Source organism: Mercenaria mercenaria, chromosome 16, assembly GCF_021730395.1.
Source record: "Mercenaria mercenaria strain notata chromosome 16, MADL_Memer_1, whole genome shotgun sequence".
NCBI classification, from domain to species: Eukaryota; Metazoa; Mollusca; class Bivalvia; order Venerida; family Veneridae; genus Mercenaria; species Mercenaria mercenaria.
The window spans coordinates 37,037,183-37,055,187 of NC_069376.1; the positions used below are offsets into that span (position 1 = coordinate 37,037,183).

General features: G+C 35.1%; 1 protein-coding gene across 2 annotated transcripts in view; it reads left to right on the plus strand.

Moving 5' to 3' along the window:
• The window catches only part of LOC123539675 (transmembrane 9 superfamily member 1-like), a 57,688-nt gene extending 40,542 nt beyond the window's left edge, over positions 1-17,146 (plus strand). For both annotated transcript variants that reach the window (XM_045324393.2, XM_045324394.2), the window contains 7 exons: positions 4,662-4,809; positions 5,810-5,935; positions 6,886-6,978; positions 8,714-8,824; positions 9,691-9,853; positions 10,819-11,010; positions 11,411-17,146. In XM_045324393.2, coding sequence (XP_045180328.1) covers positions 4,662-4,809; positions 5,810-5,935; positions 6,886-6,978; positions 8,714-8,824; positions 9,691-9,853; positions 10,819-11,010; positions 11,411-11,612 — 1,035 coding nt within the window. In that variant the 3' untranslated portion in view covers positions 11,613-17,146. The remainder of the gene's footprint in view (positions 1-4,661; positions 4,810-5,809; positions 5,936-6,885; positions 6,979-8,713; positions 8,825-9,690; positions 9,854-10,818; positions 11,011-11,410) is intronic.
• Positions 17,147-18,005: the final 859 nt, after the last annotated feature.

Below are 18,005 nucleotides of genomic sequence, written 5' to 3' on the forward strand. Positions count from 1 at the left end.
CTGTTGCAAGTTTTCTTTGAGAGTTTATGAGAAAAGCTGACTTAAACATAATACTCAACCAAGAAAACTGATTTTCTAAGTCCAAGAGGGGCAATAATTATTGCAAAAAAGCAGGATGGAGTTATGTTTCTTGCTGTACAGGGTCAGCTTATGATGATGAACAAGAGTTGCAAGTATCAAAGCAATAGCTTTGATAGTTTAAGAGAAAAAGTTGACCTAAACATAAAACTTAACCGAGAAATCTGATATTTTCTAAGTCCAAAAGGGGCCATAAATCTTGCAAAAGGCAGGATGGAGTTATGTTTCTTGCTGTACAGGGTCAGCTAATGATGGCGAACAAGTGTTGCAAGTTTCAAAACAATACGTTGGATAGTTTAGGAGAAAAGCTGATCTAAATATAAAACTTAACCATGAAATCAGATTTTCTAAGTCCAAAAGGGGCCATAATTCTTGCAAAAAGCAGAATGGAGTTATGTTCCTTGCTGCACAGGGTCAGCTTATGATGGTGAACAACTGTTGCAAGTTTCAAAGCAATATCTTTGACAGTTTAGGAAAAAACCCTGACCTAAACATAAAACTTAACCAAGAAATCTGATATTTTCTAAGTCCAAAAGGGGCCATAATTCTTGCAAAAAGCAGAATGGAGTATGTTTCTTGGTGCACAGGTCAGCTATGATGGTGAACACAGTTTGCAAGTTTAAAGCAATACTTTTGACAGTTTAGGAAAAAACTGACCTAAACATAAAACTTAACCAGAAATCTGAATTCTAAGTCCAAGGGCGCCATAATTCTTGCAAAAACACGATGGAGTTATTTTCTTGTGTAAAAAAGGTCAGCTAATGATGGTGAACAAGTGTTGCAAGTTTCAAAGCAATACTTTTGATAGTTTAGGAGAAAAGCTGACCTAAACATAAAACTTAACCAGGCAACGCCGACACCGATGCCGACGCCGATCAAGTAATGACAAAAACTCACCATTTTTATTTTTTTTTCAAAAAATCAGATGAGCTAAAAATGAATGTGAGTACCACTCTTCATGAAGTCATCAAATAATGTATGAATAATTGTCCATGAATTCATTGCCTAAAGCAATGAATATAAGTCGAGGCTTCATAAATACCTTTCCCAGAGTTATGGGTCTGAATAGAGCTCTCCGTGAATTTGAAGTCCATTCCTAAATCATTGAAAAGAAGCACAGTCCTCTTTACAAATCTCAGAAATCTGTAAAATACAAAATTACTACAAAGTTTGTTGATCATGTACACCAATTTAAGCATAAAAGCAAAATACAGAATTACTACAAAGTTTGTTGTTCATGTACACCAATTAAGGCATAAAAGCAGTTATGTCTCTAAAATTTATTTAAATTGTTTATTTGTTTCATACTTTAGATATTAAATATCTCTTTTCTGTGTAAAGTTTTCAAATCTGAAATTCTTAGCCATGTTACCATACAAAGGAGGTTAACTTTCTTCTATAAATCTACACACCACCGCCAGAATAGATATATATATATATATATACACACAAGGTGACTAGGGAATCATATATATATTATCACATGTTTCCTTAAATAAAACATCGGTCCATTGTTTGTGCTACCGGGTATTTCAATATATGTTTGCTGGGTTAAAGTGAAAATAGAGAGAGAGAAACTCTAAAACTCTGTCGATTGGCTTGCCTGTCCATAGCCAAAACACCAATTCCCTTAGCTCAATAAGGATAGAGCAGATCTGCTGACTATGAGGCTTTGAGTGTGATCCACAGGGCGTATGTTCTCCACGACAATTTTGTAGAAAATACTATGTCTGAAATGATTTATCCTCCACTTCTGATTAATGTGGAGAAGTTAGCATTTATTTGTAGAGAACGGGACTTTTGGTTCAGAATCAAAGAACACTGAATAGATTAGCTGCTCACCTTTACATAAATGAAATACTGTTGAAAAACTTTAATAGCTTTTAGATGTTGCCCGACATACGTTGCCATGTCGGGCAAATAATTTTGACTTTTGACTGGCAAGTCATTGAATAAGCATATACTGCATTCTTCCTATTGGGTTAGTTTTAGTTTTAGAGAAGTGTGTAAAACATTTTGATGCTAGGGTTATACTCTCACATGATTTTACTGCTTGCACCAGGAAATATTTTATCAGTTTTCTGTACTGGGGAATTTCATAAAGCTCAGAAGTCATGATATTAAATAGCATTTACCCTGGTATAAATGGCTCACAAATACTCTTTTTCATATTTTTAGCTCATCTGATTTTTTGAAAAAAAATGATGAGTTATTGTCATCACTTGAGCGGTTGTCGGCGTCTGCGTCGGCGTTGCCTGGTTAAGTTTTATGTTTAGGTCAGCTTTTCTCCTAAACTATCAAAGCTATTGCTTTGAAACTTGGAAGACTTGTTCACCATCATAAGCTGACCCTGTATAGCAAGAAACATAACTCCATCTTGCTTTTTGCAAGATTTATGGCCCCTTTTGTACTTAGAAAATATCAGATTTCTTGGTTAAGTTTTATGTTTAGGTCAACTTTTCTCCTAAACTATCAAAGCTATTGCTTTGAAACTTGGAATACTTGTTCACCATCATAAGCAGACCCTGTACATCAAGAAACATAACTCCATCTTGCTTTTTGCAAGATTTATGGCCACTTTTGGACTTAGAAAATTAGTTTTCTTGGTTAAGTTTTATGTTTAGGTCAGCTTTTATCCTAAACTATCAAAGCTATTGCTTTAAAACTTGCAACACTTGTTCACCATCATAAGCTGACCCTGTACAGCAAGAAACATAACTCCATCCTGCTTTTTGCAAGATTTATGGCCCCTTTTGGACTTAGAAAATATCAGATTTCTTGGTTAAGTTTTATGTTTAGGTCAACTTTTTCTCTTAAACTATCAAAGCTATTGCTTTGAAACTTGCAACACTTGTTCACCATCATAAGCTGACCCTGTACAGCATGCAACATAACTCCATCCTGCTTTTTGCAATAATTATTGCCCCTTTTGGACTTAGAAAATCATTTTCTTGGTTGAGTATTATGTTTAAGGCAACTTTTCTCATAAACTATCAAAGCTATTGCTTTAAAACTTGCAACAGTTTTTCACAATCATAAGTGGACACTGTACATCAAGAAACATAACTCTATCCTGCTTTTTGCAAGAATGATGGCCCTTTTTAGACTTAGAAAATCATGGGTAGGACAATATTTCTATTATACAAAAAAAATCAGATGAGCGTCAGCACCCGCAAGGCGGTGCTCTTGTTTTCTACTTACAAATTGATTTGATATGAAGAAAATAGCTGACTGTACCAACAACAGTCTGCATAAAGTACACCCTTTCTTGAGCGAACACTTCTAAAACGATTGAAATTTGTTTTTTGTAAAGAGGATACTTTACTAAGAATTAATTCCCACTGAATTAGATCATTTCACCATAGATGTTTGGTAGTATTTTCTATCTGTCTACACCCTGACCTATCCTCTCCGCAACAACACACCTCAGTTTGTCTCTTGCATAGAATATTTAACCTCCTGCTTGCACAACCCTTAGCCTGCTTGTGGCAAGTGATTCTGCCTTTGCAGCCAGTGCAGACCAAGATTAGCTTGCATGTTTGTGCAGGCTGATCTTTTTCTGTACTGTTCGCTATTCGGTCAATAAATTTTCATTTAACACCCCTTTGAATGGTAAGTGGTACTGCCCAAACTGAATGATGGACTGGTCCATTTTAGAAATTTAGCAGGGTAAAGGTTGATACACTCCACCATGTTCCTTGGTAAATGTTGGTTTAATTCAGATGCTGGAGACGAGTTCCGGGGAGTAACATAAAGTTCTTGTTTATATCGCATTGATTTCTCCGAAATATTTTGAGTTTGTGGTTGTAACCATACTGGTGTAGTGGTGGTGCTTAGTGTTGCTTGCTGTATGCTGTCATTGAGTCAAATCCTGGCTTCAGCGAAAATAATCTTAACAGAGTGAAGGAAATTCTATTAACCTTTAGCCTGCTGGCAGCAAGTAATTCTGCCTTTGCGACCAGTGCAGAACAAGATCAGCCTGAACATCTGTGCAGGTGGATCATGGTCTGCACTGTTTACTATTCATTCAGTAAATTTTTTAGTGAACACCCCTTTGAATGATAAATGGTACACGTGTATTACCAAAATTGAATGATGGACCAGTCCATTTTAGAAATTTAGCAGGCTAAAAGTTAAAGGTACTTGTCTCCTGTTATTTTCATTGCAAACTACTTAAGCTCAAAATGAATTAGCTAACAGAAATGACTTCTGGGGAAATGTTTGTCAAGAGATATGTAAAACACATAAATACATTTTAAGTTATCTTGTTTCCTGTAACAATTTAAAATTTATTGTTCTATTCATTAGAACATTGTTAAATATGTGTTTCAGACACATGCACTGAATCACATGCCTTAAGATTTTACATTGTTTTTTTCAGACATGTATGATGAAATCAGAGTTTGCATAATGTATTTCAAACAATCATGATATTTGCATTGTATATTTCAGATGATGTTGAAATCAGATTTTGTGTTGTGTTTTTCAAACATGAGTATTTAAGTGATATTTCAAATTGTGTTTTTCACACTTGAGTGTTGAAATCAGATTGTTGAAGTCAAATTTTGCATTATGTATTTCAGACACGAGTACTGAAGTCAGATTTTGCCAGATATAATGTAGATGAGGAAGATAGTGAAGATTTGGACCAAGAAGAAAATGGCTGGAAAATCATACATACAGACGTTTTTAGATACCCTCCACAGAAAAACTTGTTCTGTGCTATACTTGGTATGGTTTTAACCATCACATACATTATATACATATGACCTTTGCATTGATAAGACATAATATATTTCATTGGACAAACATACCAGTACTCTGTTTATGGCAGTAGGTAAGAAGCTGCAAAAATACTTTGGTATGTTTCAAAAGTTCACTAGGGCATGTATTATTCTGTTCTTGAAAACCATTTTATCTTTTTATCATAAGTTCCTTGGGTGAATTCAAGAATTCTGTTGTTGTTTTTTTTATCAGATAATGGGTGAAGATATTTTGTGGATTAAAAGTTTGTAATAAAAGCCAGATGTCAGAGGATATCCTCTCGCCTTCTGTAAGGGATGTTAAATGAACAAAATCCCTGTATCTACCAAACCCTTTATCATTTCAATGGTACGTTCTGACACTGTGACTCACTAGGGTCCTCATTATGTCTCCCACCACACAGTGGTGTGGTAGACATATTGATTTACTCCTGTCTCTGTGTGTGTGTCTGTCTGTCTCACAAATCTTGTCCGCGCTCTTAATGCGAAGAGTTCTCATTCGATTCACCAAACTTGATCAAAATGTGTTTGCCAATAAGTCCTCATGCAAGTTCGATAACTAGCCAAATTGGCCCAGGCACTTTGGAATTATGGCCCTTGAATTACCGAAAATTGTTCTGTGCACTGATGCCAGTGATATATGTATTGGTGCATGGTTGACTCAGATACATAATGGAGAAGGAATGCCAGTCTGTTATGATTAGGCAGTTGTGGGAGACATGCGCTTTTCTCAAAAGCAGTTCTAGTTCCAGCTGAATTGTTTAACAATTATGATAGTTACAGGGAGTCCTTCCTTGTCTGCAATTATTCCAAGAGAGGCACCTTGCTTCTTTGTTCACCAGTCTCAATCAGTTAGTAGTTATATAACTAGAACTGTGCTTTTGTGCTTTTACACAGAACTAAAACAACATACATCAAGAATTTGTCCAACAATGGTAACTGATGTGTATTATTTGTGTATGTTTCAGGTGTAGGAATGCAGTTTCTAACATTAGCTACAGGGATTATAATAATGGCAATGTTGGGAATGTTTAATGTTCATAGACATGGACAGATCAACTCTGCTGGAGTTATACTTTATGCATTCACATCTTGTAAGTATTCAGTCTAATAAGGAACATTAGCAACAAATAGTTTACACCAGACACATGATAACCTGTATTTTGCAGGGTCCTTGTTGACAGAGAGGTATAAATTTGCTGACTTCCAAGCACTTGCCTGTTTTTGCTGTGGGTTCGAACCCTGCCTGAAATACATTTTCATCTTTCTCGTGTACGGAAGCTCTCAAGCTTGCGTGCGGAAGAAAGTCTATCTGCCTATGCCAGAAATAAAGATCCGAGCAGCACCTGGGTTCTTTATCTGCATATGAAGCTTGAAAGCGCTTACGTACGACTTAACCTGACTGATCAAATTTCTAAAAATGAATAATGGTAACCTTCTGATTGCAAGGGAACTTTGTTTTATATGGATCAAGAATATTTCAGATATTTCACAGCATTTATTTAAATAAACCACAGTTCTTGGATTCCATACCAGAACTTGTTCAACACTTGTAAGTAAATGACATCCACCAATAAAGAGCTAGTATTGGAGGACAGATTGAGAAGATAACTTTATAATGTCTTCTGTCAAATTGTTGTGGAGGACATCTGGTCCAGCAATCAAACATCTACGCTGAGAGGCTTTGTATACGAAAACCTAGAGCAAAATGAAGAAAAAAATCAGAAAATTTATTTATAATGACATTTTTCTTGCTCTCTGAAAATAAAAAAAGCTGTTAAAACATGATAAATTAACATCTACTTTTGATCAGTTTACATGTATTAAAAAAAAAAGAAGAAAAAAAAGATGCTCTCAGCAACTGAATAGTTTCAAGGGACTAGAGTAGTTGGTTAGACTACAGAAAAGTACAAGTGAAATGGAGTATTTTGTTTCTCTCAAAAAATACTCGTAATTAATTCAATTTCCATTTTCCACAAATCTTTGTTTGATGATAATTATGTTCCTCTTACAAATTCTTGTTAAATAAAGGTTTGTATTGCAGGTATCAGTGGTTATATAGCAACCAATATGTACAAGAAGATGGGAGGAGAAAACTGGGTGTGGAACATCAATCTTACCTCTGCTTTATTTGCTTGTAAGTTCATTCAAACAGTTACCATATAGTCAAACTTTGTTCACTCAAACTCTGTAATTTGAACGCCACCCTTCGCTCAAACTCAGTCAGGTACCAGCAAAATCCCAATATAATGTATAATTTTTAGGGCTCCAACTGCTGATAACTTGAACAAACTTTGCCTGACCTATTGAGTTCAAGCGAACAAAGTTAGATTATATTGATTGTTTAGTCTTAAATATTGTCAATTTAATTTCTTTGGCATAAAACTTCGTGATTTCGTCACTGCGCTATAAATTGAGGTGGAGCATCCAGGGCTGAGTGGTTGTAGTTGCTGTATTCAAATTATTTGTTCTTCACCTTGATAAAGTAGAGCCCTACATGGGTTGTTATGTAAGGTCTGTGGTTCTAACTGTGTGCCAGTTTTATGTTAACCTAGGCTCTTCCTCCACCATTGCTATATGACCTAAACTGTTATGTTGTGATATATAATCCAACAAAACAGAATAACAGAATTAACACCCTCCCACAACCCCCCAAGAAACATTTGTGTGAAATCTTTAATTTTCATGGGGATTACCGGTACTTCTTTCTCGTTTAGTCAGGCCATGAAATTAAAATCTAACAAAACAAGTACTCTCATTCATTTTTAGCTTGACTATTCAAAGAATAGTCTAGCTATTCTACTCACCCTGGCATCACACCTTGGTTAAAGTTTTGCATGCAAGTACATATGGCTATCATTAAAAGGCATATAGATTTGAAACTTATTTTTTCTTTTTCTAGGTCAATTACCAACTTCACTGGGTCAAGTCCCATAACTCTGACATGTATTTTTAGCAAATTATGCCCCCATTTGGACTTAGAAAATCCTGGTTTAAGTTTTACATGCAAATTACTATCTCCAAAACTAATGCAGATATTGAATTGAAACTTCACATGTGTCTTCGGGGTTATAAAACTAGTTGATAGCATCAAGTCCCATAACTCTGACTTGCATTTTGGCCAAATAATGCCTCTTTTGGACTTAGAAAATCCTGGTTAAAGTTTTACATGCAAGTTACTATCTCCAAAACTAATGCAGATATTGGATTGAAACTCTATAGATATTTTAGCATTTAGGGTAATATTTTCTTGCTTCTGGGACAATAATTTGAATAGTCGAGTATTGGCTGTCTTACGGACAGCTCTTGTTTGTTTTAGAATGAAATAATTTTGTGCCCGTGAAATTAAATAGTTTTACAGTACACATACTTACATTTTCTCATTGAATTACTCTGTGACAGTGGACCTTAGATTTAACTGTATCTTTAGTCACAATCTAGATAAATAATGAGCCCATCTGCTTAGCTTGATAGGGAGAGCGCAGATCTACAGAATTTGATTCACTGTCAAGGAACATCTTCTCTGTGGCAATTGAATTTGAAAAAAGGACATGTAAAATCATTCACCTTCCACCTCTGATTCATGTTGGGAAGTTTGCAGTAACTTGTGGAGAACAGGTTTGTACTGGTACAGAAACCAGGAACACTTGTTAGGTTAACTGACCACTGTTACATAATTGAAATACTGTTGAAAAAACAATGTTAAACCCTAATAAAAACGAAACATAAAAAAATAATTAATAATGCTAAACAGTAAATTGGGGAAATTAATAACTGTTCCTATATATTGAATAAAGATTAGAATTTTGAAAATATATTATGTATGTATAATATAAAACCTCATTCATTGTAAAGTATTGTGAATATTTCAGTTCCGTTTTTCCTGGTCTGGGCAATAGTGAATACTGTTGCCTGGGGGTATGGTACAACACAGGCACTTCCCTTTGGAACTATAGTTCTGCTGATGTGTCTCTGGATGTTTGGTTTGTATAACTACCATCTAGTTTCTTATTGTTTAGCTAAAGCTTGTGGTACAGTTAAGAAGTCAACAGTATAATACAATACACTGATAGAAAGATGATTGTATGAGACGATCAATAACCCATCCTAATAACCAGAAGACTGCACATTTACCAGTTAAATTGGAAGTTATATCTAGCTATACAAAAACATTAAATGTCATTGATGTGCCTGAGTGGTTATTGGCACAACTAAACCTATATTGGCACGAGGGCTATATTAAATTCTTAAAATAGTCAGCCCTGTAAGTTCAGCAGGGAAAGCTTTTGACTAACAACCACACATCAGAGGTTGCTAATGATTTCCAGGCCACATATTCTTTGTGTCAAACTGGCTTGGGACTACGTTTCATTTGAATCTTCATGATACAGTTTGGCTTAAAAATGGTAAAAGAAAGGAAAATGTTTCAATTATTTTTCTGGCTATAGAGAAGTACTGAAATATTCGGACCTGTTGTATGAGCAACAATTGCTCAGACATATGTTTGGATAACTCAAAATCCTTGATAACTCTCGTTTTTGGCTCATTTCCTTGAGATCCTTGTGAACTCAATTGATCAGTGTTTTACTGTTAATGGCTTTGCTCAGGCCTTACGCTGTTAGTTGCCATTATCACCATTTGCGATTATTTTATCTAAATGGCGAAGTTTGGCAACAAAAACTGGCAATGATTTTATTACAAACATACTAGGAAAAAATGTATGTAAGACAGTAATTTGTACATACAGCTGCTGTCACAAATTTTTTTATTTTTCAGGAAGACGGAAATGCTGTGATTTTTTTTTTAATTAAAATAGAGGTGTTTTAATGTGAATATTTTTTTTTTCCAGTTGGATATCCTTTAACTGTGATTGGGGGAATATTTGGTAAAAATTGGGCAAATGGCTTTGATGCCCCATGTAGAACAAAAAATATTGCACGAGAAATTCCTTCTGTTCCGTGGTATAGGTCAGCATTTGCTCATTGTATGGTTGGCGGATTCCTACCTTTCAGGTAATTTTACAGAAGTGTCATATTAGCATATTGGCATTGCCTTTATTGTATATCATGTTGCTTTTTGTTGATAAGTTGGGTAACTGTGCATAAATGTGAGTGAACTGTTTTTTAGCTCATCTGAACCAAAGGTTCAGGGTGAGCTATTATAATGGGGCTGTGTCCGTCGTCCGCCGTTAGCTTTTCACCCTTAACCAACTTCTTCTCATGAACTGCTGGAAAGATCATCATCGAACTTGGTCTGTAGCATCTTAGTAAGGTCCTCTCTTAAGTTTGGCCAAATGATCTCTTGACCGATTTTATGGGCCGCCAGAGATGAAAATAGAAAAAAAACCTTTAAACAAATTCTTCTCATGAACCACCTGATGAATCGTCACCAAATTTGGCATCCCAATAAGGTCCTCTCTAAAATTTATTGAAATGGGTTCGTTTGATAGATTTTAGAGGCCACTACAGCTAAAAATAGAAAAAACCTTTGAGCTAGTTTTTCTCATGGACTGCTTGATCAATTGTCACCAGACTTGGTCGGTAGTATCCTTGTAAGGTCCTCTCCTGTGTTTGTTCAAATTTTTCTGCTTGACTGATTTTAGGGACAACCAGACCTTAAAATCTTTAAACAGCTACTTATCAGGAACCCCTTAATGGATCATTATCAAACTTGGTGTTTAACATCATTGTAAAGTCCTCTCACAAATTTGTTCAAGTGGAACATAAAATGAATGGGAATTTGACTTATTTGTTGGGATTTTATTTTGTGCATTGACTCAACCACGAAACTTTGTCCCCTACAAATATTAATGATTTCACAATATATATTATCAATCTTTACCTTCTAAAATGAAAGATTCTTGAACAAAATACAAAAACAAGTATTAAAGTTATGGAAATAACTATATGTGTAGATTTACTAATCATAATTTTATTCGGACATGTTTATTTCATTGTTTCACGCGTTCTTGTTTCAGTGCCATATCTGTAGAGTTGTATTATATATTTGCCACCCTGTGGGGACGTGAACAATACACATTGTACGGCATACTTTTCATTGTATTTGGAATCCTTCTTAGTGTGACAGCCTGTATCTCTGTGGCATTGACCTACTTCCAGCTCTCCGCTGAGGACTACCGCTGGTGGTGGAGATCCATTTTCAGTGCTGGGTAAATTTATATGTTTTTCTGTATGTTTATATTCATTGGTGTTGCTCATGTAAACTTTATATCAGTTGAAAATTGTTCTGTGTGTAGCATGTCAATTTGAAATATAGATTCAAAAGACTTCACAGTAGTGAAGTTGAATTGTTTTCTAACATGATTTAGAAGTTACAATGTTAAGGTGGACTCTTATCCCCTTCTGTAGAGGTTTGGCCCATGTGCCTGACTTTGCCTAAAATATTCCCAGATGGTCACGTAGAGTCCTCCTACTCAGATACAACCGTGAAATTGTGATGTAACTTAAATTGTGCTATGTAAACTAAGACCAAAAACAAACAACATTTCCTCATATTGTCCATATTCTTTTATGCAAAATATATATAAAACCATTTCTGTATGATTTCAGGTCCACTGGTATGTTCGTGTTCCTGTATGCACTCTTCTACTACTACAAACGTTCAAACATGTCCGGCCTGTTACAGAGCCTCGAGTTCTTCGGCTACACGGCGCTCACGTGCTACGTGTTCTTCCTCATGCTTGGAACTGTGTCGTTCTTCGCATCATTGACATTCGTGAGATATATCTACGTAAACTTGAAGATGGACTGAAAAGTGGTTAAACTTAGATTGTAGATTGGACATGGTGATATAAATATTGAAATAAATTTTGACCACAATAGACATAATGTCACTCTTAACAATATGTTTTAAATCATATTTTATAAGGACCTGTCATCAGGCTTGCAAAAAAATAGTTCCTGTATCATTGTGCCAATTATGAGAAAGTAGTCCTAGTGTGTGTAGGGTAAAAGTTCAAGACATTCCAAATTTTACCAGATTTACGTACTGTGATATTATTGGCATGAAATTTCATGCTTTTAGCTAAAAACAGCTATTTAATGGAAATACGAATTTGTGGATTTCAACATTTGAAGATTAGTTGAATATTAAATTTAATTTTTGTACATTTTCATGTAACATGTTAATTTACTGGATAATTTATAACAGACAAGTCATATTTTATTACGAGTACTCATGCGCACATTGAAGTCTCACCGTCTGATATCATTTATAACTTTTGTACGATGTAGTAAAAATGAAGAAAGGTTAAAAAAGTTTAATGATTGCCATTCAGTGTCGGGGTATATGGTGACAATAGTACAGGAATTATTTTAGGTGGCCATGGGGTTTGCAAAATTGGTTTCTGTTACTGTCCTTCTGTGAATCAACTTCTTGACATGCTTATTCTCCATAATGACCTAGAATCTATGGAAGACTGAATGCGTTAATCTGGTTCGGTGTCTTCCCTCTTAACACATTTGTACAGTAGGTAATAACAGATGTTAACTTTGATTTAGCAATGAGATAAATTCAAAATGAGCCGTGCCATGAGAAAACCAATATAGTGTGTTTGCGATCAGCATGGATCCAGACCAGCCTGCTCATCCGCGCAGTCTGGTCTGGATCCATGCTGTTCGCTAATGATTTCTCTTATTGCATTTGGCTTTGAAAGCGTACAGCATGGATCCTGACCAGACTGCACGGATGCGCAGGCTGGTCTGGATCCATGCTGGTCGCAAACCCACTATGTTGTTTTTTTTCATGGCATGGCTCATTAATGAAGCTTGATTTGTTAAGATTTTACTACAGTAATACACTGATCACTAGAGGTTGCAACTGGATGTGTAAAATGATTGAATTTTGTTTACTTCCTTATTCTTGGTAGGGGTAAACACTTGATTATAAAGGTGGGTGGTCAGACCGTCATGATGAAATTTGTCAGAATACGACTTTTTTTCTTTGACAGAACTGATACACGCCCAGCTTTGATATTAGCTTGTCAGAAATTGATTGGCAGTAAGATAGTTTGGGGAATATATCTTTTTATCTGTGAATACATTTTATTGCATTGTTATTTTGATTATGCCTGAGTAAATGATATGAGATATCAGTTTGTTATGTAATAGTATGCAAATTTTATGGAAAGCAGAAAAGAAACAGTTGTACAGTTTGAAATATAATTTTTATGTTATATACCTGACTGTGTAGAGAATGTTTTTGCAGAGTAGTATTCAGAAAATTCACCTGTTTTTTTTGCTTCTTAAGAAGATTACACTTAGTATTAGACATGATTCTGAAGGTCTCCAAGGGAGGTAATAGACATGATTCTGAAGGTCTCCAAGGGGGGTAATAGGAACTCTTAAGATGTCTCCATCAGTTTGGAATCAATTGTAAAAAAAAGATTTTGATTGGGGTACTTCCTGTTTAAATTTTAGCAATTTATGTTGATAAAAAATTTTAAAATTGCAAGTTTGTCTTAATTTATTGCTGGATCCATATGAAACCTCCAAAATGTATCTTGGCATAAAAGCAGCATACAGATTAAATTGTTGTTGATTTTTTTTTTTTTTTAAAGTTCAATTTTAGTATTGGTATTTAAGGTAGCGGACCTGTAATGACAATTAGCAATTTCCTTTCGTTTACATGTACTCAGTTAGGCATTTTCCAGCTGTTACTAAAAATAGTTTTCTGTTATGTCCGAAGAATGCCAAAATCACCTACAGAGGGTACGTAATTGCATGGAAATTAACATTTGTCAGAACTGGTACACTACTTTAACATTTTGTGGTAAACTACCTTAACATTTTGTGGTACACTACCTTAACATTTTGTCATTAATGGTACATTACCTTAACATTAAATGTATCTGATTAGGTGTAAGATGTTATGGAATTTTTTTAAAAAGAAACTGTAAAGGTTACTGCTGAGAGTGTGTAAGTTTATATTGCAATGAATCGGTCACATGATTCACAAATGTGTGTTGCCTGTGGTTTTAAACAAAAATTTAAGGTCCATGTGTTTGTTAAAGAGTTAAGTCTTTGACTTAAAAGCATTTTGGGCTTTAAAAATGAGGGTTGAAATAATGGTTGTTTTTATGTAAAGCATGTAAGTTATGACTAGAAGAAAAAAATATAAATTTATTTTATATGGTAATATAAATATATATATATAAATTCAGTTATTAATGGAAATTGTTTAAGTAGAAGAATTTGTAGGTATGTTTTGTTCATTAAGTATTTATGTTTTTGACATATAATTTTGACATTGTATTGCTTATAGTATGTTATACACACACAGTCCATTGAATTTTACAATGTTAAATAAGGAATAATTTTGCATACTGTACATTTTGGTGTTTTCATGTCACTTACATTTCAAATTGAAAATATCTGCTGCCTTTTTTGCTTTGTAAAGAATATGCAGCTAGATGCTTGATACATACTCTTGAATGGCTTGTCTTTGATAATCAAAACTATTTGCTTTAGGTTAGAAGGACTGGTAGTTTTGACTATGGACTGGTAAACTTTATCGGCATAAACTAAGGAATATGGAATCATGTAATATTTATGAAAATAGATCACTGCATGCTGTAGCATTTGCTTATGGATGTTTTGTATTATTCAGTACAATGCAGTAGCCCTTGATAAAGTCTGTTAATTTATGAAATGTGAAGGAAACATTTTAACTGAAGATCATGTTTTCTGTTATATAATGGTGAGCTTAGATTGGCACCACCATTAGTTGTTAAAGTGGGTCGAACCAAAGATGCCTGTTGGCTGTAATATACCAGGAGTGCAATGTACTGTTTGTACATCTATCCGCGTTTTCAAGGTGTGATGAATATAATTTGAGGTTATTTGCAAACATTAAGCTATGGCTAATAGTACCTGATCTACTTTTCAATCATTGTAATGTGATATCTAATGCAGAAGGAAGAATAAATATTAGAAAAATATAAAATTGTTAAAATTTTTCTTAGATATTTAATGTGATAGTCAAAAAAAAAAAACATAATTATGTTTGCTGTTAACCCTTTACAGTACATGTGCATAAATAACTTGTACATTCCATCAGAATTTTAACATGTTGGACAAACTGTTTCATTTTTATTAAGATGGTTAAAGTGTTTGAAATGGAGTAGTAATTGTTGGGTATTTTATTATTTGTCAATAGTAATTATGACATAATTTTCTTTCTCCAGTGTGAAAATTAAATCTAGGTGCATGTTTTCTTTGCATACTAATGTTTCTATGTTAAAAATGGTTCATTTCGACACATCTTGTGCCTAAATGATGTAGAACTTAAAATTTTGTTTGATTGAATGTTTGTATATGGAATGTATCTGATAGAAATAGTTCTTATGTGAAGTGAAGTTGTGCTTTCATGAATTTAGTAGTTTCTATTGACTTGATTTTGAAATTATGGCAATATGTTAACTATATTTAAGGAAGGAAAGATGGGATGTGTTCACGTGCCATTAAATCTGGAATTTCACCATGCAATCTAAGATAGTTGTTAATGATTATAAACTCAACAAAACAAAACAGGCTGATTGTATGTTCTGTCGGTCCAAAAAGCTTCTTTAATTTTAAACAAGGTGAGCCGTGCCATGAGAAAACCAACATAGTGGCTTTGCGACCAGCATGGCTCCAGACCAGCCTGCGCATCCGCGCAGTCTGGTCAGGATCCATGCTGTTCGCTTTCAAGCCTATAGCAATTAGAGAAACAGTTAGCGAACAGCATGGATCCTGACCAGACTGCGCGGATGCGCAGGCTGGTCTGGATCCATGCTGGTCGCAAAGCCACTATGTTGGTTTTCCCATGGTGCGGCTCAGGTATTCTAATGAAACTTTACACAAGCATGATAAGAAGATGAGTCAGTCAGAATTGTACCTCAAAAGGTCAAGGTCACAGGCAAAAACACAAGCTCTAAACATGAACCCACAAGCAAGTGCACTCAAGTTAGGTGGCATTAATTCCTCACTAGTAATGTTTCTTGTTGATAGTTTAACCCTTACCATGCCAAATTTCTATAATGAACTTGTCGGTCTTTCAATTTGGACAGTACCATTAACTGTTAAAAGGGGTGCATACCAAAAAGATACTGACTGAATGGCGAACAGTGCAAATCATGATCAGACTGCATAGATATGCAGGCAGATCATGATCGCACTGGCCACAAAGGCAGAATAAATCGTGTCCAGCATGATCAGGATTAACTCATAGACATTACTGAATGTTGTTGCTTCATACGCTAAAACACATTCTTTTGTTTATCTTGTGTAACAGGTCTTTAAACCTAATTTTATCACTAGTACAAATTACATATCTTGTAAATTTGGTCTACATTTTTTAAATGCATAGGGCATGAACTTGTACAAAAGTTTTGTGTAGAACTATTTTAACTTTTTGCTGGGTTTGTATCTTTTAAGGCTTTTTTGCAGAAACTGTATGTTAACTGTTCCATATTCTCTTCTACATGATTACAATAGAATTCCCCTTAGCCAAGAGCATGTTAAAATGGAACTCCTCCAAACAAAGCTTGTTGGCTGTTGTTACCATATAAATACTCTGGATCTCCACCAAACCATGAGCATGTTCGCTGTGTTATTGGCTCTATAAATACTGGATCTCCTCCAAAACATGAGCATGTTGGCTGTGTTATTGTTTCTATAAATACACTGGATCTCCTCCGAACCATGAGCATACTGGCTGTTGTTTCCATATAAATACACTGGATCTCCTCCAAAACATGAGCATGTCTGCTGTGTTATTGTCTCTTTACATACACTGGAAACTTTTTAAACACCAGGTAACAAGGGAAAAGTTCAGTTTTGAGAGGTTTTTGGTTTAGAAGGATTACCAGTATTTTCAGTAGATGGACCTTCTTTTTGACCAAGACAATTTTTACATTTTGAGAGGTCTCTGCTTTTCAGGGATTCTGTTTGAAGGACTTTTTGCTCTTTAGGCATTCCAGTTTAGAGGGGTTTCTACTTTACTAGGCTAGATTGATTTCTGCCTTGCAGGGGTTCTGTTTTACAGTGGTTTCTCCTTTTTCAGGGTTAATGGTTTAAAGGGGTTTCCACCTTTTATGTGTTTTGGTTAGAGGGATTCCATTGCATGTTTATTGATTTTATAGTGCTGTATTTAATTGAGATCCAGGACAATTGTCCCTTGCATGTATGAACATTAGTAAGGCTGTTTATTTATTGTTTTATTTCTCATTGTTATTTGATGTGTATATTATTGGTAAAATCTCAACCTATGGAAACACTATATGTAAAATAAAAGAAGAAATACAATGAATGGTATTTGTTATAATTGTTCTTTTAGACAAGGGAAGTCACTCATGGTTTCCTTTCAGCAGAATAGCTTCCCTTGCAGAATACGACAGATCTAAGCACAAGAAACATGTTCGGATTTCGTAATATTATGTGACCATATTTATGTCTCCCTACCCCATTTGGGGTGACATATTGTTTTTGCCCTTTCTGTCCGTTACACTTTATTTCCGATCAATAACTGGAAAAGCATTTGACCTAGAACCTTCAAACTTACATAGAATGTTAAGGCTTATTGAGCAGATGACCCTATTGTTTTTTGGGTCACTCCATCAAAGGTCAAGGTCACAGGGGCCTGAACATGGACAACCATTTCCGATCAATAACCTGAGAACCACTTAACTCAGAACGTTGAAACTTCATAGGATGATTGGACAAGCAGAGTAGATGACCCCTATTTATTTTGGAGTCACTCTGTTAAAGGTCAAGGTTACAGGGGACTGAATATGGAAAACCATTTCCGATCAATAATTTGAGAACCACTTAACTCAGAACGTTGAAACTTCATAGGATGATTGGACAAGCAGAGTAGATGACCCCTATTTATTTTAGAGTCACTTTGTTAAAGGTCAAGGTTACAGGGGCCTGAACATGGAAAACCATTTCCGATCAATAACCTGAGAACCACTTAACTCAGAACGTTGAAACTTCATAGGATGATTGGACAAGCAGAGTAGATGACCCCTATTTATTTTGGAGTCACTCTGTTAAAGGTCAAGGTTACAGGGGACTGAACATGGAAAACCATTTCTGATCAATAATTTGAGAACCACTTGATCCAGAATGTTGGAACTTAATGCTATGATTGGGCCCAGAACCT